Here is a 27,228-nt window from a genome sequence, read left to right as displayed (position 1 = left end):
CCCCTGTCTCTCTCTCTCTTTTTCTCTTACATGCAGCCATCTGCCTGAAATGTTGAACTTTAGACAAATCAGAGCGTTGAGGAGTGTCTGTGGGCTGGTCAAGGCAGGATTCTTTCTATGACTATGACTACATTTTTTGAGTTATTCATTCTCCCATCTGGACGGCTGGATGTGCGTGTGCCTCTTTCAGACATCAAACGAGTACTGGCAGAGGACAACCCTTAAGATCCTCTGCCTCAAAAAAGAAAAAGAAATCAAGATGCAAGTTAGGCATTAACCCATCTGCTTTTTTTCATTAATCCAGAGCTTCTTTCCTCTGCACAAGGAGGCTGCAAGGTTTGGTTTCTGCTTAAAAGCCTCATGCCTCAAAGTCCCACAGAGTCACGTCCTGCAATTGTCTCTGGAGTGTCGGTGGACAGGGGAGAGAGAGGGAGTGTTTGAGCCGAGCTTGGCAGCAGTGGAGCAGAGGGTGAGAGGTGTCTGATTGTCTACTCATCTGAAGGCGACGGAAGCGATCAGTTGTGGACCATGTGTGCTGCAGCTCTGGAGGAATACTGTGGGTCCATCTTTTGGGTGAGTTAGTGGGGGTTGGGGGCAATGGCTTCATTGTGGCCTCCAGGTCATCTCAGTTGACACAGTTGACACAAAAGAAAAACACTGAAAAACCTGTAAAACATTTGATGCACACACATATGATTGTTGGCTTATAGAGTGAATTCACTTAAATGTAACTGGAGAAATACAGAAATACAACATCACCTGTGTACTTTAATATAATACTAAGTACAAACTTTCTTTTTAGTTTTTTTCTGTTTATTTTCTGTTTAACATGTTATTACAAAATGACAAATATAAACCTTATTGATACATTCAAAACAAATGTGCTCTGTGCGCTTCTTAAAGGTTGTAAAATTGCAGGATTCCTACATCTGATTGTGGTATTTGTACAGGTGCTCATGTTCTCGTGTCGATTCCCTTCAGCATGTGCGAGACATGCGAAGACATGCTATGAATTTTTTTTATTCAACCTTTATTTAACCAGGAAAGTCCCATTGAGATTAAAAATCTCCTTTTCAAGGGAGACCTGGCCAAGACAGGCACCAACATCAGAAACACATAGTTACAGAATGTCACAGATAATAGTTCAACATGAAGAACTATTATCTGAAAGATGTTATGTGTTTTCACCCCTGTACACAGTGAGCTCAGTGAACATGTGACTGACCAGTAATGCCTCTTAAGATATGAGTCAGCTTTTCTGTTTATGAGCTATAACGCTGCATCTTTATTATTGTTAAGAATTGAGGAAATGCTACACACTGTGGTGTCAACTTCTTGCTGCACTTCTTTGTCATTCGACTGAATATCTTTGGGTCTTGAAGTTTTTGTCGGACAAAAAATATTTGTAGACATCACCTTTGACTCTGGGAAGTTGTGATAGACATGTTTTCACTTTTGTGTCATAGACTAAACTGTTAATCAATTAATTTAAAATATATTAACCTCTAGTGAAAACAAGTGTTTTTTTGCCCTCATGGGGAAACTTATGACAGAATCCATTTAGCTGATTAAGCATCCACATAATTGCCTGAGTAAAATACCTTAACGCTAATAAACGCATGATGCCATCCAGAAAACATAAAAACATTCACTATTATTAGTATCAAGATTGTAGCCTATGTAATGGCTCATCCTTGTTTTAATTTGTATGCTGTTAGATCCACTGCTTAGTTTAATAATTACCTTTGTGATATCAAAAACTGGATGTCAAAAATGTTTCTTCATCCGACTCAAACAAAAGAGAGGTCCTTGTCATTGGGTCCCAGCACATATCAAAACAAATTATGCCATCTGCTGGATCGTATCAAGACTATAGCAGGACATCTTGGCGTCTGGTTGGACAGTGATTTAAGTTTTGAGCAGCAATCATGTTTTTATACTTAGACATATCTCAAATATATAATCTAAAGACACAGACCATTTCACACGCCTTCATCTCATCACAGCCTTTACACTGGCGTGAACCAAAAATCTATTGATCGACTCCAGACTGTACAGAACTCAGCTGCCAGGCTTTAAACCACACCAAAGAGATGTGATCACATCACTTCTGTTTTATTCTGTTTTCACTGACTCCCAGAATGTAAGTGCTTGAAATACTTTTAAAGCATTTGAAAAGCTATATTTTCTATATTATTATATAATACGTTGAACTCATCAGTGTTTCGCTCATTTCACTCCACATTCCTGTTAGTCCATTTCCACCCATCTCTCCATTTCTCTCTTCTTCGAAAGAGCAAATTACTCATGCTGCTGTGCGTACAACCATAAGCAGGGATTTAGGTTTTAATCAAATAGGAGTCACTGTTGATTCCATTTCTGATCGGGGAGGTGTTGTGGGTCTCTGGGGGTATACAGTGTGATTTTGTGTTTGCCTTTCTCTGAGATTAGGAGGGCTCTGTCATTCAGTGAAGAGTTCTCCTTGTGTGATGTAAGCATGTTTGTGTTTGTGTGTACACCTCAGAATGCTTCATATCTGAATAGAGCAGACCCCGACCTCCCAGTATGTATAGAGCAGACGGTGCTGGTCTGGATCCCCCTGGGGTTCCTGTGGCTCTCTGCCCCGCGACACTTACTGTCTCTCTGCAGGAGAACACAAGTGGACACAAAACACTTGTCCAAACGCTACATCTGCAAACAGGTAAATTAATGCACACTGAAAGGCACGCTGTTCTAGTCATAATTGATGCTGAGAGGAGAGAGAGCAATAAGTACCCCATGGTTATGAAATCTTGGTCCAAGTGGGCAACGATACAATAATTTCCTATTCTCAATAGGCTAATTTAGAATTTTTTAGATGTATAGAAACACTCGCAGAAGCTTGGAATAGTAATCTGTGGCTGGTATGTTATGTTATATGGTATTTTTTCAACAAAGAAGTTCAATTAGTTAAAAAATTGTTATATGGACTTTAATGTGATTTAACTGTCAATCTTGCAATCTTGACTGTCTTTCCTCCCCTCAGCTTGTGGTGTGTCTGTTGTTTCTGACGGCCATAGCAGCCCTGGCAGTCACATTAGGAGAGGATTTTGGTCCAAGCAAAGTTTCAACAGTGAAAAATCCTGGTGTATACTACGCAAACCCCATCCTGTACGCAGTCACATGGGTAAATATAGCAGGTTTTGTACGGATTTATTTGGTGCTCAAGAATTAAAAAAAGGTGACGATTCTTTTCATGATTTCTCTGTTAGATCCTTCTGCTGTTGTGCCAGGAAGGAGTGAGGCGGAGGGAAGGATCAGTAGACTCAGCCACTCTCTTCCTCTTCTGGTTTCTCCTGGTTCTGTGCGACATCTTCCCTTTCCAGACCCTCCTACGAGAGGCACTCAGGCTGGTAAGAGCAGAAACGGTAGATCATGTTGGGAGCAAGGCACTGAGCTAGCTAGAAGAAAACTGGTATCCTTAATCAGGCAGAATGCAATCACTTGATTTAATGTATTCTAACTTTCTGATACACTCTTTTGTAACCAACAGGGAGAAATCAGTGATTACCCTCGTTTCTGTCTGTTCTACATTTCCTTTGGCTTGGAATTGATTGCCCTTATCCTCTCTGCTGTGGCTGATATTCCCCCGGAAGCCGAGGAGCTTGTCAAAAAGGTACCTTAGCACCCAAATGGAGGCATTTTTGTGTTTCTACATTTTTATTTGATACTGTAAGATTCATAATAATATAACAACAAATATAATACACTGAACCTTCATCATAAGACGGCCTGCGTTGAACGTAATCCAACTGAGTGCTTTTATTGTTTTTATCCACAGAATCCAGAGGCAGGTGCAGCCTTTTTGAGCAGAATCACTTTCAACTGGATTAGCAGGTAAGTTAGAAGTTTTGCTACAGTAAGAGTCCAAGCAAACACTCACACATGTATGCCTCAACGTCCAACTTCTCCTTATTTCTCCAGTATGGTGGTGAAGGGTTACAAGCGGCCCCTGGTTCAGGAGGACATGTGGGAGTTGAACGACGCAGAAAGCACTGCTTTCATCAACCAACGCTTTCAGTATTTCATGCAGTCGGAGTTGGGTGCTGCTCGGGTCCGGTTACAAAACAAGTTGAAAATAAAACGGGATAAGAGCAGAGGCAAAGCCCAGGAGGAGTCCTTTCAGAATGGCCCCTCCAACAGTCTGGGGAAAGGCGTGAGTCAGGATGTGCTGATGATGGTAAGAGTGTGCAGAGAAAAGCCCTTGACACACATAGTAATAATTATAATAAGAATACATCTTCTTTATATAGTGCTTTAAAAGGCACTCAAAGACACTTTACATGGTAAAAAAAAAGGTACAGGACATTCTCTTGCACTCTTTAGTAGTGCCATTGATTCTCTGTTAGGTGGTCCAGATTTATTGTTATTGAGTAGAGCCTATCAGTGTTTGAACCTTGTTTTTCTTTAGGAGGAAAAGGTAAAGAAAGGAGAGGAAAAGAAGAAGAAAAATGACAAAAAGAAGGAGGAAAAGGACCATCCCAATTCATGGCTTATTTCCACCATTTACAAGACCTTTAAATGGGTTCTTATTGAATCTGCCTTCTTCAAACTTCTGACGGACCTGCTGGCTTTTGTCAGCCCTCAACTCCTAAAGTGAGTCACGTTTTCAATAACACCCTCTTTCAGGCACCAAGATATGTTCCCTGATTTCCTGGAGTTTTGTCGTAAGCATCTAAGCAGATTTCTATTGATAGTGATTTAAAATGGTTTCATTGCTCACAGAACACAAAGCCTTAATCTGCATAGTCCCAACAAAGTAATACTGTTACTGTTCACTGCTGTTCACTGGTCAGTAATCATTAACTCAGCGTCAATAAACTCTCGAAAGGATATTGAACTGTTGGCAAAGCTTCGAAGGCCACAGGACACTGAGCATCATTTTGTATTTCATCGTTGCACTCCTGTAATGTTGTTGTTTTCATGAATAACCTTGTGAGAGTCCTAACCCGTTCAGCTTAACTATACACTACTCATTGATTAGCTTGAATCACTAGGTTCTAGCAGGGGAGAGGAAATGATGAAGAATGAATAGAAATAGGATTCATAATGAAGGAACTCATTATAAACATAATAACTGCCTCTAGATGCTTAAAATATAGTAACGTTTGTTCAGCTGCTCCATTAACTACGTTTTTTACTCCTCCCAGAGTGATGGTCCAATTCACTCAGGACAAAACTAGGTATACCTGGGAAGGGTATCTGTATGCAGTGCTGCTGCTAGTGGTGACAATTTTGCAGTCTCTATTCCTGCAGCAGTACTTCCAGCGTTGCTTTGTGCTCGGGATGAAGGTTCGCACTGCCATCACGGCTGCTGTGTACAAAAAGGTACCAACATTCTACTAACTTTACCTGACACATCGTTACCAAAAAGGAAATATATTACCATTCCAGTTCAAATCATAAGAAATTACCACATATCATTTATAACCCCACTCAAGAGACAGCTGTGTGAGTAAAAAAAATCACTTTCACTGTGGGCTCCATGCCTTGTATCCTTCAAGAGCAATTTCTTGCACTATCCAATATCTTGTATATAGTTAGATACAGTAATTATTATTGTATTTTTGATGTTTGCAAATTCTTGTGATAGCTGTGCCTCCAAGAGCCCACTGCGCTGTATTCAATCAGTCAAGATAATTGTAACCTGCACCAAATTGTCCTCCTCTTAATTCCTTCCCGTCTCCCTCTCTCCTCACAATCTCTTCTTCATCCCTTTTCTCAGGCATTGGTGGTGTCTAATGACACTCGTAAAGAGTCTACGGTTGGGGAAACAGTGAACCTGATGTCGGCGGACGCCCAGCGCTTCAACGATGTGACCAACTTCATCCACCTGCTGTGGTCCTGCCCTCTGCAGATTGCGCTGTCCATTGTTTTCCTGTGGTTTGAGTTAGGACCTTCTGTGTTTGCAGGACTGGCCGTCATGGTGCTTATGGGGCCAATCAATGGAATTCTAGCAACAAAGGCCAGAAAAATCCAGGTCAGCAGAAATGCAAACTCATAGAGGATTGTTGTTACACCTGTAGAATAAAGTTCACTGTATATATCGCAAATAACAGACCTACAATTTTACTTTTGAATTTGAATTATAGCCTAAAATACTTGTCTTCAAAATATAAGAAACAAGTAATATTGAATGCTAACACCCATGTCATTTGAAATATGGTGCACTAAGAAGGAACACAATACGCCAGGATTTACTTGAGTGCAACAGTTAAGGGGTGAAATGTTAGTAAACTCCTGGTGCAGAAATATGAACACTACAAACAATGGAAAAGTATTTACATACATTTTTACGAATGTGATATGAGCCAAAGGTCCTTCAGAGTGCTTTGTGCAGAAATGATCTGCTATATTTATTACTTAAGAAACAACAGAGAGATTGGAACCTTTTCAGCTCTTGACTCTTTATTATACTGATTATTTAGATAACACAGAAAATTACTGAAACCACAGACACAAAAGCTAAAGATAGCCATCTTTATTTTCTGTGTTCAAAATGAAAAAAATGAATGAAAATAAAATACAATTTTAAAATAACCAATTTCGTGGTCAGCAACTCTCATCTCCGACAACCACATATTCATTAATCAAGAAAAAATTGTCTGTCTTCTACAAAAGCTATGGCTTTTAATGAGGGTCAAATGGGCCAAGTATTTCCCCTGAGACTTTGTAATGCTACAAATTACCTCTCTTCATGGGTGCATTATTATCAGTTATTCTTACATGAGGTTAACAGGGAGCTACATTTATCTGCTAAATTACATGTCATCTTCTTTTCAGATAGAAAACATGAAGTTCAAAGACAAGCGACTGAAGATAATGAATGAAATACTTAATGGAATCAAGGTGAGTTAATGGCCCATCATCAACACCACGTCTGTTCCCTTTTCTGAGTAAAACTATTTGAGGCCGACTGGTGAAGGTGGGGGACTCTGAGTGAGGCCTTCCTCAGATGAAAGGATGTTATGCCTCAGGAAGAAACTGAAATGTTATTGCTAAGTGGCTTCCATTATACTGCATCCACCACCTGTGGTTTATTGACATTGACTACATTAGGTATGAATGCTATTCCTCTGTTCCCTCACCCTTCCTTTTCCGTGTCCTCCACAATGCCCTCTACTCCCACCAGATTCTGAAGCTGTATGCATGGGAGCCATCCTTCCAGGCACAGGTTGAAGGCATTAGGGGGGAAGAACTTAAAGTCATGAGGAAGTTTGCCTACTTGACGTCTGTTTCCACCTTTATCTTCAGCTGTGCTCCAGCTCTGGTGAGTCCTGTTAAGGAGCTTTGCAAAAAAACGAGAAGTGGCTGGTCAAGGATGGTCTTTGCAAAACCCTTTTTTCCTTACGCTGTCTTTTTTTTTTTTGCAGGTTTCTCTGGCCACATTTGCAGTGTTTGTAGGGGTGAGCCCAGACAACGTATTGACTGCTGAGAAAGCGTTCACGTCCATCTCTCTTTTCAACATCCTTCGATTTCCCCTGGCCATGCTGCCAATGCTCATCGCTGCCATGGTGCAAGTAAGGGAACAACCACGAACGGTACACGCACATAAACCAGACCTAAAAGACCACTAACTTGTTCTTTTGCACTTCAGACTTCAGTGTCTAGGAAGCGCCTGGAGAAGTTTCTGGGAGGTGAAGACCTTGAAAGTGACATTGTGCGGCATGACCCCAGTTTCAGTATGTTCCCATCATTATTTACACCTGTTCTTCCGCTGAGCAGTGAAGCATATTTATATGTGCATGTACGGTACATAATGTCCTCTTTGTCCATCTGCTTTCATTTGTCTGTGCTTCTGTGTTTATCTGCTAGACTCTGCTATTAGCATATCTGATGGTTCCTTTGCTTGGGAAAGAGAAGGGGAGCCTCTGCTGAAAAAGTATGTTTGTTGTATCAAACACAATATTACACATTTGGATATTACACTATATGGCTGCAAAACATTATTATTTGTCCATACTGTGTTTCACAATGTTGAACATATTTATTCGGTGCGTGTTTGCCAGCGTGTCCATGGACATTAAGCCAGGTCGGTTGGTAGCAGTAGTGGGAGCTGTGGGCTCAGGAAAGTCCTCTCTCATGTCAGCCCTCCTGGGAGAGATGTACAGCACCAAAGGATTTATCAACATTCAGGTAACACCCTATTTCTGTCTTCATATCTGTCTAACAATAATACTGTAGCGTGTTTGGCAAGGGGCATATAATATTCACAACATGAAGGTGGTTTTTTCAACTGAACATTCACTTTAGAACTGACAGACCATTCATTGCTGTTTGTCTGTTAAGCTTACAATACATGATTGAATTTATTTGATGATTAATAATACATAATAACTCTGCGGAGCAGTAATTACAATCATCAAGGATTAAAATACAATAAATCCTGAAAGGCGTATTGCCACTGGGGTCCTCCAACATAACACAACAACAACAACATAGAACCGAAACACCATTTGAGAAAGAAAATGCATATAATGGCAGAGCGGCGCAGCCTACATGTTCCAAGTTCTCTTCATAATGTAATTCAGGCTACACGTTACTGAGAAACCATCTTTTCAAGTCCAATGATGTTAGCAATATTAGGACTGAAGGAGGATTTTTTTATACAGCAGCAGCATAAAGATGTGTTTTATCCATCAAAGTCTAAAAAACAAAACAATTAACAGTAACAAATTACTACCTCATGTTAAATATCTGAGTCAATGAAAAATAATTCCATTTCTCTTGATCTTGCTTTTCTTAGAAGTGCGAGCCTTTTTATTCTAAATCCAATTTTGAGAACTCTTACTTTCCCCAGTCCAATATAGTAATCCATAATACTAAGTTGCTCTTTGGCTCAAAGAGCAGTTTTGTCCATATTCAATGGTGAATAGCTTGAACCTTATTTTACTTCCTAAGAAACTCCAATAGTAAAGGCTGCTGTAGCAATGCGAGTTCATCAAACAGTTGAACAATGCAGCAGTCAAATAAGGCTTTTAAACTTTTCTTTTTTTTAATTCGCAAAAAGTACAATGAGTTATTTTTGGCCTCTCATCAGGTGAGGTGTTTGGTTTGAATGAAAGCCATGGCAGGGGGTTGCACACCAGTGTGGTTAGAAGGAGCTCTGTGCCTGACTCTTAATTTCTTTCTGTCCAGGGTTCCCTTGCCTTTGTTCCACAGCAAGCCTGGATTCAAAATGCCACTCTGAGGGATAACATCCTGTTTGGCTCTTCCCATGAGGAAAGCAGGTTCCAGGGGGTGATACAGGCCTGCGCCTTGGCACCTGACCTGGAGCTGCTACCTGGCGGTGACCTCACTGAGATTGGAGAGAAAGTAAGATTCAAGGATAGAGCACAACAACACAATCATAATTGAACATTTGTTTCAGTTGATTGCAAAGCACACAAAACCATTGGCAAGTGGTGCCCCTTATTTTGAAAGAGAGATACCAATGTTCTAATTATTGTCAATGTACTCTTTATCGTTGAATATGTTGTCAAATGATTGGGATATTAATTATCGGTCAAAACACCCTTCAGTCCACCCTTCCTTTAGCCCATTTACTCTAACTTAGGTTTACTTCACATTGTTTTTTCTGCTGTCATTATTTCTTCTTTCCAAATATGAAACCAACTAGCAGAGACTTAAAATCTGCTCACACATCCATTACAAAGTGGTGGTATTTTTTTGGAAGTATTTTTCCTCAAGGTTGTTATTTATTTATTGAAATGTAGTTCCAATACTGAAGATTCAACAACTGAGGCTTATCTGCCAGCTGCCAGGCAACATTACATCAATGAGATGTATTGTCCAAAAATTTACCTATATTAAGAAAAACGTTGTAGCTCCTTGTATTTAAGCAAAGCTCCGGATGATCCTTTGAACCTAATATAGTTTTATGTTGTTTCTCTCGTCTCCTCTGTCCTTAGGGCATCAACCTCTCAGGGGGTCAGAAGCAACGTGTGAGCTTGGCCCGGGCAGCTTACAGTCAAGCTGACATTTATTTATTAGATGACCCATTGTCTGCTGTGGACTCTCATGTAGGAAAGCATCTCTTTGATAAAGTAATTGGACCCAATGGACTACTCAAAGACAAGGTTTGTGTGGAGCTTACATTATGCATTAATCAGTAATATATGTTTCACAGTAACATGTTAAATGTATGTTAGTATTGGTAGCAGCAGGCAGTTCAGGATATGAATAATTTTAAACCAAAAGTAGGAATAATACAAATTTAAAAAGTGAATTTACAATCATTTCTCAGATCTTACATGTCTTCTTTTTTACTGTCCGAAGTGAATTATGATTTCACAGCTGAGGTCTTTGTCTGTACAGACTCGTATCCTGGTGACTCATGGAGTGGGCTTCCTGCCATACGTAGATGAAATAGTGGTCTTGGTGGATGGAGTGGTTTCTGAGGTTGGATCCTATAACAGCCTTCGTGCCAGCAGGGGTGCTTTTTCTGAATTTCTGGACACGTATGCCAAAGAGCAAAGCAATCAGACCTATTCAGAGCCAGGTAATTACACAACTTTTTGTGGATGTAAGCTGCACAGCATACTCCACTTTTGTGGCACAACCAATAACTGAGGTTGGAATATGTCGAGTTACTATGTGATTATAAAATGTATATAGAGCTGCAAATTTGTAAGACACCATGTATATGCTGTGTGACCAAATTCATTCAGATCATTACCAGGATGTTGCAGACGTGGAGCTCATACCTGAAAGAGAGGACACTCTACCCGACTCTCCTTTGGAGGACACAGTTTCTGTTACACTTAAGAGAGAAAACAGTATCCGCCGCAGCCAGCGAAATGGAAGGTTAGAGCAATGAAATGAAGTAGTGGCTGAAAAAAATAGAGGCACGGCTTGTGTGAGTGAGTGAGGATTAATGTGGACGCAGTGAGCAAGTCACTGCGATTACAAGATCTCATGTCCGAAAAGTGTCTCACACACTACCTCTTGTGTTCATGCACAGCATGGAAGAACAATATTTGAATGTCCTACTAAGTATGTCTTTATTATGTTTTCTTATTTGGTCTTTTCTGTCATTTTTTCTAGTGTCAGACTAAGAAAAAATAGCTCCATAAGAAAATCAGACAATGTCAGTGATTTAAAGAAAGGCCAGAGGCTGATAGAGAAGGAAACTATGGAAACAGGAAAGGTAATCCAAGTTTGTTGAAATACTTTTTTCAACAGCACAAATGATACAAAAATAGAACCTGTTTCTTAGCCTGTTTTCTCTCTTATATCCAGGTGAAGTTCTCAGTGTACCTCCAGTATCTGCGGGCCATGGGCTGGGGATATACTGTCATGGTCTTCCTGGTTTACTTCATCCAGAACGTTGCTTTCATCGGTCAGAACCTGTGGCTGAGTGACTGGACCAATGATGCTGTGGATTACTACAACATAACATACCCTAACTGGAAGAGGGACACCCGGGTGGGAGTGTTTGGAGCTCTGGGAGTGGCTCAGGGTAACTGAACAGATAAACTCATTACAGTTTCTATGTTGTTTGTTTTCACAACTATTTTCAGATTAGGAATAGTAAAACTCTCCAGATCCTGTAGTTTTACAATATTTTATATGCAACCTGCACATTGAGTTTCTATATGCAACATATTGTATTCAAGGAATAGTTTGACATTTTGGGAAGTAAGCTAGAGCCAGGAGTAGTAGTTTTCATGTCATGGGCTGGATGGTAGAGATGGAAACATTTTCGTGGCCTATATGCATTCACATCATCTGACAACTCAAGACAGTTGTACTAGGGATATAAAATTATACCCATTAAATTAGGTGTATTACTTTAAGCAACAGACATGGTCCATGTGTTTGGTTTCAGGCTATTCTTTACTGTTAAGCACCACATTGAATATATTCAAGCGTTCTAATAAATAGTTACATCACATAACTATTAAACTAAACATTAATCCTATAACTAAAATCACAAATTGCCATTTTTACATTTCTGTTTGTGTACAAATTAAACAGACAAGTTATAACATGTTTATTGGTGAGCTATAGAGGTGCTGATTAGCTTGTCTTTGAACTTTGGACAGAGCCAGGCTAACTTTTTCCCCCTGCTTCTAGTCTGCATGCTTAACTAAGTTAGTCGCCCTCTGGCTGCAGCTCCATACTCAAAACAGAGTTTGAGAGTGGTGTTCATTTCCTCATTTAACCCTTCAGCCCTTCCTCTAATGATGTTAAACTAATGGGCAGATTATAGGAATTGTTTCTGCTAAATTGTGATTTTCAAACATCGTTTATTTTCATTTTAGTAACAGCATCTTACTGTTATGTTTCACTAATCTGGCTAATGTAGGAAACTAAGTACAAACAAGGAGGGGTTTTGAATGGCACAGAGGAATGATATTTTGTTTTTGGAGAGCAACCTGTTATTAGATTGAAGACCAAAAGAACAAAAGAAACGTATTACAGAAGTACAAACATTTAATAACTTGTAACAACTAGTACATATTTGGTTCAAGAAGAAATATAGTATCCTTGCTACGACTACTACTAATATGTTTTGAAATGGTGGTTTACATCCTAAGACAGCATATTACAGGGGACATTACGTAACAATATTGCAAAAGGCCGGACAAATTACCAGCAGCAGTATTTAATGTCCTCTAAGTTTCGTTCCTGAATAGAAGTTGTGGTTTGTTTGAATTCTTCCTTTTGTCAGATGAGGGAATACAAATATGAATAAATGAAGGTCACAAAGCCATAACTGCATGTGCTGACCCTCACTTAAATTACATCTGAAATAAAAAAGACAGAACACCCGTATTGTGATACTTAAAGAGGTTTGTGAGTGACTGAAGGTCAGCCTCTTAACCTTGCAATGATTAGCACAGATCTTTACACATTAGAAGTACACCAAACAAATCATTTCTTTTTACTGCAGCTTTCTGCCGGAGAGCAATTGGAGATATCACACTCTCCTGAAGCAGGAAATATCTGATAATATACAGTATCTTGTCTCCCCACACTGACTGCTGCTCGAGTTTATTCAGAAGATTGCTCGCACTTTAGTGTTAAGTACCTCATTTGGATGTTGATGATGGAACCACTTGTGCCAATCAGCTGCAGAGGCAGAACTATAACATATGGTCTGTACATTACTTCAGAATTCTTCCTGAACTAATGTAGTGCTCCATTTTTAGCAACTGTGGACAAATGTATTTATCTGTGTGAAGATGTAGTTATGTATTTTGTACATCTTTTCTGTCAGGCCTCTTTGTGTTCCTCGGTACACTTCTCCTGGCCAATGCTTCGGTCGATGCGTCACGTACCCTGCATTCAAGGCTGCTTAACAACATACTTCGAGTTCCAATGGTATTCTTTGACACCACGCCTATTGGAAGAGTGGTCAACCGCTTTGCAAAGGTAGGGTTTATCATTTACCTTTTGATATTTGTGTCATCTTTTACTTTTTTGTAATGTGATGCCCTTCTTCTTTCATGTTCACTCAATGTGTGCTCTCCACATGAAATTGTTTTCCTCTGTTCTGGGTGATCTTGAAAATATTATAATAAGTTTCTATGACGTCCAAGCCCATATTGCATTATAATCACAGTTATAATGTGATTATAAGTTACATTAAGTGGTCATTGGGTGCTTTAAGTGGTTGATGAAATTCCTGAGGTATAGGCAGATGTAATACATTACAAGCTGGTTATAAGTCACTATAAGTGGTTATTGTTTGCTTTAAGTAATGTTAAAAACATCTCATTAAATCTACGCCAGAACAACTTTTCTCTTTACTTGAAGCACCCAATGACCACTTTGGTTATTTGATTATAATCACATTATAATGCATTATAACAGTGATTATATTGTATTATAACAATGATTATAATGCATTACAACTATAGGAATTATAATACGCTGTGATACTTGTAACAACAACAAAAATGTCACTGAGTTGCCTACAATTATGAAGTATTATGATACTTGACCTTATAAGTCATTATAAAATGCTTTGTATTGTGTTTTGTTTTTGTTATAAAGCAATATGAATATTTATGAGTTGTTAAAAGAATACAGCTTTAATAACGAATTATACGTATGTTTGTAATGCATTATAGGTATGGCCGTCATTGAAAGTGTTACTGATCATTTTAATAGAGACTAACTTTTCCATCGCTTGTTCTAAAGGACATTTTCACAGTGGATGAAGCCATTCCACAGTCCTTCCGCTCCTGGCTCCTGTGTCTGCTGGGCGTGCTGGGGACACTGTTTGTAATCTGTCTGGCCACTCCTTTCTTCACCATCATCATTCTTCCTCTGGCCCTGGTCTACTTTTTTGTACAGGTAAGCTGACCAAGATAGCACAAGAAAGAAAGGAATGCAAAACATTGAATTTGAAATGAAACCTTCCACTGTTTTCTGTTGATTTCTCTTGCCCTCTCTCTACACCCAGCGCTTTTATGTGGCAACTTCAAGGCAGTTGCGTCGGTTGGACTCAGTGTCTCGCTCTCCTATATACTCACACTTTAGTGAGACAGTGTCGGGTCTGTCAGTGATAAGAGCCTACGGCCATCAAGAAAGGTTTCTTAAACACAATGAAACCACTACTGATGAAAACCTCAAGAGCCTCTACCCGTGGATAGTGTCAAACAGGTCAGATATTGAACTCCAACAAAGTCACTCGCTGTTTTTAAATCTATTCTTAAGACTCACCCGTTCTTCTCTACCTTCCCCTAGGGTCCCGGCTCATGTATGTTTCCTTTAGTATGTTAATAATTGTATTTACTTTTAAACCTGGGTCTTGAACTATTTTGTCTAAAATGTATTTCAACCTATTTTAATCCTTATTATCACATGGTTCGTTTGTGTGAATTTAGTTTTAATGTTGTACTGTAATTGTTTTTACCCTGTATGTGACGAACCTTGAATAGTGGCTTGTATTTTAAAGTGTGCTTTACGAAATAAATTCATAATTGATGATATCCTTGTTTGTGTATGTGTTTATTCACTCTGCAGATGGCTGGCCATTCGTCTGGAGTTCCTTGGAAACCTGGTGGTGTTTTTTGCTGCTCTGCTTGCCGTCATTTCTAGGGATTCCCTGGACAGCGGCCTGGTTGGCCTTTCTATATCCTACGCCCTTAATGTCAGTGACTCACACACTCATTACACACACTGCAGATAATAATGATGTGAATGTTAATGCCAATAATATTTGCTTGATGACGATAATGGTGGTATATTAATGCTAACAAAGCAACGGGGTCCTATTGCGGCTTTGCAGGTGACCCAGACCCTCAACTGGCTGGTGAGAATGACGTCAGAGCTTGAGACAAATATCGTTGCCGTGGAGAGAGTGAATGAATACTCCAAGCTTGAGAATGAGGTATGTTGTATTGAGAGCATTTTTTCTTCCGGTGGTGTCATTATGTAGCTAATATTTTTTCTTTGACTTTTAATATGTCCATATTCTCTTCTCAGCAGTTTCCATCACTTAGGTCAGGATTAGACAGACAACAGAACTGCTCCACCATTTCTCATCTGTGCTGTGTGTCTTTTTTTCTTCAGGCCAAGTGGGTTACTGACACTCGGCCTCCAGAGAAGTGGCCCCAGGCAGGAAGGCTACAGTTTGACAACTACAAGGTCCGTTACAGACCTGGATTAGATCTGGTGCTTCATGGAATCACCTGTGACATCGACAGCACTGAGAAGGTCTGTGTGTATTTGTCTGTATACCCATCATGTGGGCATGTCTGTGCCTGTAGGCTTTATCAAAGTGTACATCTTAATTGGACTGCTGAATAGAAAAAACCCTAGATCAATAGTATTTCGCCAGTATGCCTCAAAATATATCAAATATGTATTTCGAGCAATAGACTATAATAATATAAAACAACCAATTCTGTTTAGTTACAGTATGTAGATGCTGTTTATCATTTGCAGTCAATTGTCTAACTTTAGATCAACAAAACCTGTAAAATCAAATGTAACAGGTTTGATACTAGAATAAGACAGAAAGGGATTTTGTCATCAGATTTTGTGTCAGATTTGAGACTTTGAAGTCAGCTTTAGCACTGACTAGATACATCAAAGGGCAGGTTATACTGCAGCCTTCTCAAGATGATGAGAACAACATCCAAATTTATTTTGAGTACCATCTATTTTTGTGCCTTTCATCTTTAAAAAGACAATACTGATGATTTGTTTCCTCTTGCCTGCTGTCAGTTGCTTTTCTTTGCAGCATTTTTTACTTTATTTTTCCTTGGTCGTCTGAGTGTTATTGTATCTGCAGTGTGCAAACCTGCTGCACTGGGCACGCACAGCTAACAACATAAAAAAGTACAACATATATTGCCTCTGATGTTATGGAAGTGCCTGCAACAAGTCAGAGATGATGTATGTTTTAACTGATGGGCGAGCTTTATAAGAAAGCTACAGCTAGAGTTAGACCCACTCTAAAGAAACGCCGCCGCTGTTTCTTAAAAGCTTTCAAAAAATCTGTAGCGGGATTCTAAAGGCACCCTGTTATCCATGTGAAGAAGCCTCAAATTATAGTATTGCTTTGAATTTCTGTTGTTATAGAATACACAAACACCTTTCTTCCTCCAGAAACAGATAGTCAATGACTATGGTTTATAAAACCTATTCAAAAGCTACAATTTTCCAGAATGATGTTGTTTGAGGTAGAGTGTTAGTTAGATTTGTATTTTGGTTTGGTGTGGGTTTGAAATGACAAGATACATTTGTATGTTAATTAATTTAATATAATTGTGCATCTTTTGTTTCTCTGTTTGTATTTTGTAAGTCAATAATTGATATTTGCTGTCTTTCCCTGCGTTCAGATTGGTATAGTCGGCCGCACGGGGGCCGGGAAATCCAGCCTGACCAACTGCCTGTTTAGAATTATTGAAGCTGCTGATGGTCATATCCTCATTGATGATGTAGATGTTTCCACAATTGGCCTGCATGACCTCAGAAACAGGCTCACAATCATACCACAGGTATTCACAACAAACAACACAAACCTACACGCAGCATTCAGTTTTACATGGTACACTGACCTATCCAACCCTGTGGGCTCAGGATCCAGTGTTGTTCTCTGGGACCCTGAGGATGAACCTGGACCCATTTGACAAATTCAGCGATGAGGCGATATGGAGAGTGTTGGAGCTCTCCCATCTGAAGGACTATGTGGCGGGGCTGCCGGAAGGACTCCAACATGAAGTCGCAGAGGGGGGAGAGAACCTCAGGTGGGACATGAAAATAAATTTTACTCTTCTGCAAACTATTTCTTGCTTTGAGTGGAAAGCAGTTCACTTTCAGTTGGGTTATAAAAATATTTAAATACACACACTAAGTTAACACTCAGGTAAATGGCACAGAATAAAGTTGAAGATTTGTTGATTTATAAGATAAGATAAGATAAGATATACGTTATTGTCCCGCAGGGAAATTTGTCTTGGGCTCCAAGCCGCTGCATCACACAATACACATGCTAGCATCCCAATCCACGCATAGAACATAGATCATACATGCACTCATGATAAACATGCTTAAATACACATGTCGACAATAGTTCCGAAAAATAAAACCAGGTGTGATCAACACAGATAACCTGCAAACATCTAATAATGTGTAAACCCCCTCTAATACACTCTATTCCTTAAAATATTATCAGCTTAACAGCTTGTGGCTAAATGTGGTCCTTGAGACATCCACTAAAGATTTTGTTAACACGATGGTGTCACAACCGTGCAAGAGGCAGTCATGAAACTGCACAGGTTTGTAGTTGAGATCAAAATCAAGGCAGAGTTCAAAGATGGGTGTGATTTGAGCAAAGGCCCCAGAAGTAGGGTGGTAGGATAAGGGGGCATAGGCCGCTTTATACCCCTGGCCCAATTTTGTGTTACAGATGGTTTGTGGTGTATTTTTTTCTCTCACTTGACACTTGAGCATGTCACTCTGTTCTCAGTGTTGGGCAGAGGCAGCTGCTGTGTCTGGCACGAGCACTGCTGAGGAAGTCTCGTATCTTAATCCTGGATGAGGCCACAGCAGCTGTTGACCTGGAGACAGACGACCTGATTCAGAATACCATCCGCAAAGAGTTTTCACACTGCACTGTCCTCACTATTGCCCACCGTCTGCACAGCATCATGGACAGCTCCAGGTAAGTTAGTGTCACCTAATATGTCTTGATGAGGTGTCTCTGCATTCATTTCTCATTTTTCAATACCAAATTTGATTCTTCCCTTCACTTGCATGTGGTGTGGAATCCACATTTTGCCTTTACACGTTATTTATGCAACATTTTCTCATGGGGTAATTCCACCCAATTATAATGTGTTTGTTGCCAAAGGACACAAAATAACAAATGTTATGAAGCAAACAAACTGAAAATGCAATATTATTGTTCCTCTGCTGTTGCATCCACCTGTCTTTTATGACAGTACTAAATGGCAAAGTTTGATAAAACTCAAACTGTGAAATAAAAACACATACATTTATAAAGACAAAATAATCCAAACTCCAGGTCCTCTTTCTCACATTCCAGGCCTGTTGCTCGATTTATTTAAGCATTTTAAGCATTCAAGACTTTTTGTCCATGTTGGCTTGAACGTTTAACAGTTAATTGTTGAGCTTGAAAACAGCAGTTGGCAAACCGGTCTTCTACTTGCTCGTTTGTTTCAGAGCTTTTGACCATATCACCCGTAAATTTACGTGTTCAAACTTACCATTACTCTGAGCACTTGTAGGACTAGGTTATTGTTGCAATTGTTGAGATTGCAATTATTTTGATTATTTGTGTGTTTGTAAAAAACAATTTCAGACTATTGTCTTATTCAGTCCCAAACAATGGGCTAGTCTGACTCAGTATTTCATGTGGCAGGTGTTCCAGCAGTTAGTGTGCAACCACTGTTGTGACAGAAGCCTAAGAGCCACAGCTGTCAGATCCAAGTCAGCTCCTATATGCACATCTATGAAACCCAACAAAGCTGCACTTCTATGCCCATCTTGATGTGGATTTCTATCATGAGATCTCCTCTGATTGTTTGCCTTGATGACAAACCTCTGAGCAAATACTTTTAAATTAAATTTGAATGGCTGTACTTGTTCTATCCACTGATGACAAACATGATCGCAGTTGCAATGATTTCTGCTGAGAATATTGACAATTTATTGATCATTCTGCAAAAATCCATAGAAATATCTTTGAATATGATCTTTAACAATATGCTTATACATTTCATCTGTTACTGATGAGCTGTAAATGAACGTATGGATCTTGGAGAATCCATGGAGGAACATCACTTCAAACAACAGATGGAGTTGAACTCTTTCATAGCCATTTTTTCTACAGTCGTCTCTATATTCCACCCAAAGCCTCTGTCATTAACCTCAGTATTCTCTCAGCATTCACTTAAAACATCAGTGGGGGTCTTTCCACATCCTTGTCACTACTAAGATCAAATGGCAACTCACCAACGTTTACGAAAAGAGTATTTATTGGAGTTCTCATAGCCCCTAAGCATAGTCTTAATGATCTGCACTGAACCCTGTAAAGTTGTCGTACATGCTTTTACCATATACTTCCAGAATCAATAAATAAACTGAAGGGAAACAGTAACAGTCTTACACTTTTTCGGCAACATATATTATTATACTGTACAATAAGGATTTAAACTACAAAATACTAGTCTTCCACCATTTGTTTACCATTGCCCCCACCCACAAGATGTATAATTCACAACAATAGATTAAAATGATTAAGATAATAAATACAAAACAAACAAACGAAGAACCTAAATAGTAGCACTTTCTGTAAAGCCCATTACTATGATGCATTATAAACACTTTGAATTTGTTTTAATTTGCTTATAGCACTGTATAGCTAGAGTTAAGTTCCCACAAGTATTCATACAACACATTGCAAAGCTTTTCATAAAGACTTATAAGGTCAAGTATCATATTTCATAATTGCTAGTCACTACATTTTAAAGTGCTTTATAATGTGTTATGATTATTGGTGTAAAGTATTGCAGCACTATAAGCAGATTATAACACATTACAAGTATGCTTATAATACAGTACAGTAGTATATGTATGTCTGTTTGCATAGTCTTGTGCAGCACACAGTATTTGTTTTACAGTCAGTCCTTTAAAGACATCTGAAAAAATCAGGTGCACAACGTGTTGGCCACTAAAACATGAACTCATGACTTCAGAGAACTGAAATCACTGTCATCTGCAGCACTTTTATAGCAGATGCTGCTGTCTCTGACCACATACCCCATTGGTAAACAATGCTTTGAATAAATGTTTATGTTGTCTGAATTTTTTCTTTTTTGTAAACTTTAGGTTATGTGTGGGGCCCAAAATGGTGTATAGTTTCCATGGAAATACAAACAAAGACAATGTTTAAATTTTCCTTGTGCTATAGGACCACTTTAGGAAAAGTCATAAAATTTCTAGTTTAAAAAAAGAAAAAAGAAATGTAGGGTGTTTTCTCCGCTGTTTAACTTAATGGCGGTTCATTTTCTCATCCTTAAGAAAACTCTAGTGTTTTGGAAATTTTCTGTAAATTTACCGACCCTTTGCAACCCTATGTATTACCCCTTTACTTTCACTGGAAGTCACCAGAGTAGGGCCTATCCATCCATTTTTTTCATCAAAGCATCAATCTGGATCTGGAGCTTATCCCAGCATGCATTTGGAAGGGAGCAGGGAAAATTGCTGGACAGTTTTCCAGTCTCTTGTAGGGCTGACGGACATGGAAAACATTTACACCTAAATCTGACTATAATCCTTACCTGAAATATAAAGTATATCCCCCTATCACAAAAGACTACACATCCATTTCCTTCACATTTAAGCAGGGAGTTAACTTCTGTCGAATCCTCCTTCTCTGCCAGCCATTAATGACATGTACATTACTCAGTGGGTTCCTCTTTCTGCCTGTGTTCTTCCTCCACAGGGTGATGGTGCTTGATGCTGGTAAAATAGTGGAATTTGATTCTCCAAGCAACCTCCTTCAAAAACATGGCCATTTCTATGCAATGGCAAAGGATGCTGGAATTACGCAAGAAGAGACCACAGTTCTCTGATTTTGCGCCTTTTTTTTGCACAATTAACTCTAAAGTATATTTTGATTTTTTTAATACAATTATATTATAACATCTGTATTTATAGGAAACAATAGAAATAAATCATATTTTGTATGTAAATTATTATTATGACGCAACAATAAAAAACCTTACTCAAATACTGCTTTATTGTTTTTTATACTACTGCATCAGTTGTTTCAACTCTGTGTCTTATTGAACACTAACTGGGTCTTTAAATAAATAGTTGTAAATGTTGTGAAATACACTTATCATAATGGCAGAGAGTTAGATGAGAAGATGGATGCAGCTCACATGTCTACAAGAAATGACCAAAAGTGTAAACAGCAAATTATCGTTTTTACATTTTGATTTTGTACAGATTAAAGGGGGAAGCTGCGCTCATGTGATTGGTTGAAAATTAGGCTGACATCTGATTGGCTACAGATAGGTCCATGTTGGAAAAAAAACGTATTTGCGAATCCGGCCAGGGCAGGTGAGTCTCAAAAAACCCACAAACAAATGTGGAGAGATCCACAAACAAATACATACAAATCCACAAACAAATAGAAAAAATCCACACACAAATACATACAAATGCAGAAATGTATTTGTGATTTATTTTTTTTACATTTATATAAATCGTAATTTATTTATGTGTGCACTGGAATGTATTTGTGAATCATGTGTGGTGATTATTAGATGCTCTCTCAGTCACATGGTCTCATAGTTGGAAAAGAGGCTATGATGCGCCCTGGTAACCGGGCTTGTCCTCCATTTAAAAAAGCCTCTCAAAACGGCTCCTCACTCTTTCGCGGCACTTCGCAGAGCCTGCGGATTTATCAACATGTTTCCTACTACCTTCAGATGCTGCAGGGATTTCATAAACTTAATTGCATTGCTCATTCACATTTTTTTTCTCAGCACACACACTATGAGACTGTCTTGCATGTCAACGCAGCTGCATTGACTTGTTTACAATTTCTATCAGCCACTTTTTTGAGAGAGAGAGAGAGAGAGAGAGAGAGAGAGAGGATCACTGTGTATTTTTTATTGTGAAGAGAGCTGCTGGGCTTCACCCTGCATCTTGTTCCTCTAGGAGGTAAGTCTACACATTCGCTGAAATCTTTTTTTCTTTCTTTTCTTTTTTCAACTGGCTATATTGGTAGCATAACAGGTTGTGCAGTGTGCGCTCTGATTTTAATTTCAATAAGATTTCTATTCAACAAAAATGAAATGTTTGACAGATGAATTTAATTACAGGCAATTACATGCACTCAGAATTATGTGCATGATTAGAGCAGAAAATGCAACAGGTTTGTGAGTGAATGTGTTCAGGATGGCTGATTTAAGGTTAAGCTTCGTCAAATATGTATTTTCTGTTATTTGCTGAATGATTTAGTTTGTGTAAGTGACCTTATCCTAAATGTTTATGAATTTAAGTAGGCTTACCGTAACTTTAGGTTAATCAGCATTTTTCTTGACAACTGCACCTGAAAATCACTGTATTGTAGTGCATAGCAGTACTGTATGTGCTATCAATCTTATATTTAATATAACATATTAGCTAAAATAGCAAGAAGGAAATTGTGCACATTAAAAAAATTCAGTACTCCAAAAAAAGGATGAACATGGAATAGTTGGTTATGAGATCTATCCCTTCTTATTTTCTTCTCTCAAAGACAATAATCGAGAGGTCACTCTCTCATGAATATCTCAGTATGGTATGAGAATGTAATTTAGCAGGCGACCCTCCTATGATCTTCTTCTGGCTGGTTGCTCTGCTGAATTGTGCACGTCTATGCGACACCATAAAATAGTGCAGCACTCATTTAAAAGCAGCCTAATTAAAACAATAACATCTGACCTGAAGAATGGTTGCTAATGTCAGTGGCATTGTCAATAAATTGATTTTGTCTAGGAATTTCCTCATTATTATCTATAACCCAAACACAGTCATGGATTTTATATACTATTTCTCTATAACATTCTTCTAGTTGTCAACCAGCTGCCGCACCATGAACCTGTCGGAGCAGATTTCATCCCTCTTCAGCTGTGATGTCAGCCCCAGTGAGAAGCCGCAGCTCGACATAAGTGTCTCTAAAAGGGAGCCCCTGATTATAGCCGTCCCCATGACCGTTTTCTACAGCATCATCTTCTTGTTTGGAGTATGAACAGTCATTTTACTAGACTCAACACACTATCAGTGTTACCTTCTGAATTACAACACTAAATGGAATTATGTGATGATGAAATACAATAGTAGTCACAATTCTGATCATTCAGTGTTAATGATATGCTGACAGCAAACAACACAAACTTTTTCATTCTCACTATATGCTGTCCCTTCATGCTCCACAGGTCGTACTCAATGGTGTTAGCATACTGACCCTCCTCATGGATGCTCAAATGAGAGTCAGTGCCATTCGTTTCTACCTTATCAGCCTGGTCATATCAGGTACACTACGCTTCCACTCAGTTCAATGACTTACATACAGGCTTTTCCTTAAAGTATCTGCAGAACGTCCTGATTCTATGTCTGATGAATGTAGACTTTAGTGCCTGTTTACAGACAAAATGTTTCACAAGCTCAATTTGCGTTAAATGCCTAACAGCAGCGTAGGAGTGCGCTTTATGTTTCATATGTAAAAGGAACAGTTTGTGCCTTAGATGTGCTTATACGTTATGTTTTATAACTGTAATGTGGGAGATGGATTGTGTTTATATTAGCTATGTGTGATATTAACACATTTTGTCACATGACGCTTTGAAAAATAAATGTACTCACATACTTACTTACCATGCACTTTATGGAAAATCAGGACTAACAATGTTTAAAATTAAAGAATTCAATAAAAGTAAAAAAAAATATTTGTATGTACAATACATTATTTCTGATGGAATTAAGTGTGAAATAGACATTTCATTGTTATTAGGCTTGTTTATTATCTATTAACATCAGTGGATAGTATAGAACATATTCACTGAATTTGTATCAATAGCCCCCAATCATGGCAAGTGCTTTTGATGTTTTACATTCCATTTCATTATGGCTAGGTTAGCACACTAAAAAGCATTCATTCTGAATTTATTTGGGGCATGCGGAGATGTATTTCAAACCTGAAAATGAAAATGATTGATTCAATTTCATGTAAATTTAATGTATGTAATGCACACACATTTGATTGAGATTTCAACTAATTCTTTTCATTTATTATTGTCAGTCCTGGACTGCGGTGTATTGCCTACTTCGAGGAACCATCTTCAGTGCAAATTTCCTAAATGTATGTGTTTTTTTTCTCTTTGAACTTTAGACATTTTGCAGCTGTTGACCATCCCGGTGACTTTGTATCGCTACTATTGGGAGAGCTACCCATGGCGTCTGGGCCGAACAGTATGCAAAGTCTACTTTATGGTGCGCCAAGTGTACTGTGCCACCACAAGCTGGGTTATCCTGACCTTCACCACTGAGCGTTATGCAGCCATTTGCCACACCATGTGGTCTGTCTCCAGCCTGAAGGTTGAGTTCTTGCAAAAAACATGCAAAAAAGCTTTGGGATGTATTCTAATACTGTTTACTACATTTGTCCGCAACTGACATCATTTGGCATGATGTTCATGTTTGGTTTCTTACCCAAAATTCAAATAAAACTTTGTTCAGTATTGTATCACGATATACTGCAGGAAATAGTGTAATTCAAAATTAAAGCATCTATCCAACTACAGGGCATTCTCATGTTCAAAACATGTTCATACTGCAGACATTTTTGAGAAAACATGATTTGACTCTGCCCAGATAAAAAGAACACAGTGGGATGCTTTAACTGTTCTATATTTGTATTTTCCTTTCCAACAGAAGTCTCGGCTGCCATGCCTTCTTTCAGTCTGGATCATTTCTCTGGTCTCGGCTGTACCCTTCGCTCTGGTCTATGACCAGGCTCTTGCCTGCATCCTGGACTACACAGCCACTACACGAAAAGACGCCTTCCATGTGTCCACCATGTGTGAGATGACTGAGCCTGATCCTGCACATATTTACAAAGCCGCTTTACTCATCAGAGCAGGGATCTTCTTTCTGGTGAGATAAATGCTTTTTGAGAAGCTTTATTTGATAACCTGCTTCACATGCAGGCACTCAACATCCCTCTTCAATAGGTCCCTCTCGTCTCCATCTGTACTCTCTATCTGCTCATCCTGCTCTACCTGAGGCGAAACGGACATCAAAGGAGAAACATGGGTCTAACGCGGCCGGATCCACAAGAAAGACGAGACATTCAGTGCCATCAGAATGGAAAGCTGCTTTCAAATGAAAAGAGAGCTCTAAAACTAATGGGTGAGTCATGGGATATTTATAAAACCGTGTTAATGCATATTTGCAGGTGAAAAATACATTTTGTCTGCATATTATTCATTGTCCATCATCGTCTCAAATTCATCTGTGACTGTGATGGTGTAAACAATTGGCTTTTGTCAACTTTTCATGTCTAATCAGATAGTAGCATGGACTCCCTATGAGGTTTTGTCGATGGCACACATAGTTACCTCATGATATAGTGTCAGGATCTGTCTACACATTTAATGCCCTTCATTTAGGCCAATTATGCCAATAGTTGTTTATTTAATGCAATTCATTTCAAAATCCCTTAACATGAGCGACAGCGATTAACATCTTCTATGTTGTGTCTTCCAGGTGCAGTCTTGGTGGCCTTTTTCGTTTGCAACTTTCCGGACATTGCTTCGTCGCTGATGCAGGTCTACGTGGTTGTGTGGTCCGACACTGTCCTTTTTGTCTATACAATCCTGAAATCCTACTTGTCGCTTCCACTGTGGTATGTCAACGGTGCTCTGGACCCGCTGCTGTTCTGTATTTCCTCCCACACATTTCGCAGGGCGTGCTGGAGAACTCTGGGTAGGCTCAGGTCTCACTGCTACTGTAAATATGGGAGCATGTCTTGGCTGCAGAGAAGTTCTACTAAAGAAGCAAGCACAGTAACAGCCAGTAAGAGGATTTATAGTAAATGCTATAGAGAGAATATGGCTAAAAAGAGAAATACAATCACTAACAAAACCGGTCAGAGGAATGGAAATATCCATGAAAGCGCCTTTAAACATGAGCAGCAACAACAAACAATCTGAATTGTTTTCTCTTTTATGCTATTAAGCTGTTCAGATCCAATTTAATGGACATAACTTTTCTGGGATGTCTAGATCTATGATTACTGTCATCTTGACTCCACCAAAACGCACACCCTTATTTCATTGGATGTCTCCAAGCTAATCACAGTGTTCCACATCATTTAAAGTGGGCAGCAGTAGAGTCTCACAACCTTTGTCGACAACCACAGATGATCGGGAGGCAAGCAAGGCTATCAAATGAAGGCCACATGTACAGTGTAACTGGAGTTACCGGGTTGCAGCAGACGGTGCTAGAATTAAAGAGATGATTCTCTCAGGTGCTATTTGGGTGCGGTGTACCTGACAGATTTTTTGGGGTACGCTCAAATTAATGGTGATCAATGTTTTAAATAACATTTGTGTTTGGTCTTTTATTAACGATCTGTTCAATAATCGCAGGATTGTAATTCTCACCCATAGATAGGCTGCTATTGACGGCCTCCCTGCAGATGCCTCAGTAAAAAGAATCGATCATCCCCAGGTGCTACGATTGTACGGCAGTTTGTGAGCCTTTGGGAAAGTGCAGACCAGATTTTACTGTGCTTGTGTTGTACACATAGACTGCATGGTCCAATACCATTGTCCCCCCTAAGGCCTTCAGCCCTGAACCCTCAGGGACTTAACTGATGTCAATGGTTGAATATTAGAGACTGCAAGGGCTGGAAATGGTATAAATACGAATATGGCCGAACTTTTCCGCCATGTATCACGCTGCCTTGATGGGTCAAAGAGTGTTTGAGTTCTCTCTCTCAGACATGTTTAGCCCTCCATGCAGTTGTTTGCTACTGTTCAGAATGTAAAATACAGGGCTTTTAAAGTAAACATGGTATGTTACATTACTTATACAAGTCAAAATATCATATGAAAGATTTATAGCATCTCCTAAGGATTTTTTTTATTTTTATTAATCCGTCCATTGGAATGGTTGGGGGATCTGAATGTCACCGCAAGAAAA

The 27,228-nt window shown here is 39.1% G+C and overlaps 1 protein-coding gene and 1 pseudogene across 2 annotated transcripts; both read left to right on the top strand.

The window, feature by feature from the left end:
• abcc2 (ATP-binding cassette, sub-family C (CFTR/MRP), member 2) lies at positions 1-21,259 on the top strand. Of its 2 annotated transcripts, XM_068722705.1 has the most exons (33): positions 1-171; positions 305-573; positions 2,525-2,701; positions 3,026-3,166; positions 3,252-3,392; positions 3,533-3,655; positions 3,821-3,876; positions 3,964-4,219; positions 4,451-4,635; positions 5,190-5,367; positions 5,765-6,019; positions 6,823-6,888; positions 7,172-7,309; positions 7,413-7,559; positions 7,637-7,721; positions 7,855-7,921; positions 8,049-8,175; positions 9,178-9,354; positions 9,951-10,118; positions 10,357-10,540; positions 10,710-10,845; positions 11,086-11,188; positions 11,281-11,500; positions 13,265-13,419; positions 14,191-14,346; positions 14,456-14,655; positions 15,019-15,145; positions 15,284-15,385; positions 15,568-15,711; positions 16,842-17,000; positions 17,083-17,249; positions 17,972-18,166; positions 20,972-21,259. In XM_068722705.1, the coding sequence occupies exons 2-33, from the start codon at positions 529-531 to the stop codon at positions 21,099-21,101; spliced, it is 4,710 nt and encodes a 1,569-aa protein (XP_068578806.1). In that variant the 5' UTR covers positions 1-171; positions 305-528; the 3' UTR covers positions 21,102-21,259. The 2 variants fall into 2 exon arrangements, with proteins under 2 accessions (XP_068578806.1, XP_068578796.1); XM_068722695.1 differs by having other exon boundaries at positions 1-573.
• A 1,840-nt stretch (positions 21,260-23,099) lies between these two features.
• On the top strand, positions 23,100-26,259 carry LOC137878349 (pyrokinin-1 receptor-like; annotated as a pseudogene).
• Positions 26,260-27,228: the final 969 nt, after the last annotated feature.

Source organism: Cebidichthys violaceus, unplaced genomic scaffold (genome assembly GCF_023349555.1).
Source record: "Cebidichthys violaceus isolate CVI_PGR_0920_01 unplaced genomic scaffold, fCebVio1.0.p SCAF_10, whole genome shotgun sequence".
Lineage (NCBI taxonomy): Eukaryota > Metazoa > Chordata > Actinopteri > Perciformes > Stichaeidae > Cebidichthys > Cebidichthys violaceus.
Note: the sequence above shows the minus strand (reverse complement) of the source record. Positions and strands in the feature narration are given on the sequence as shown.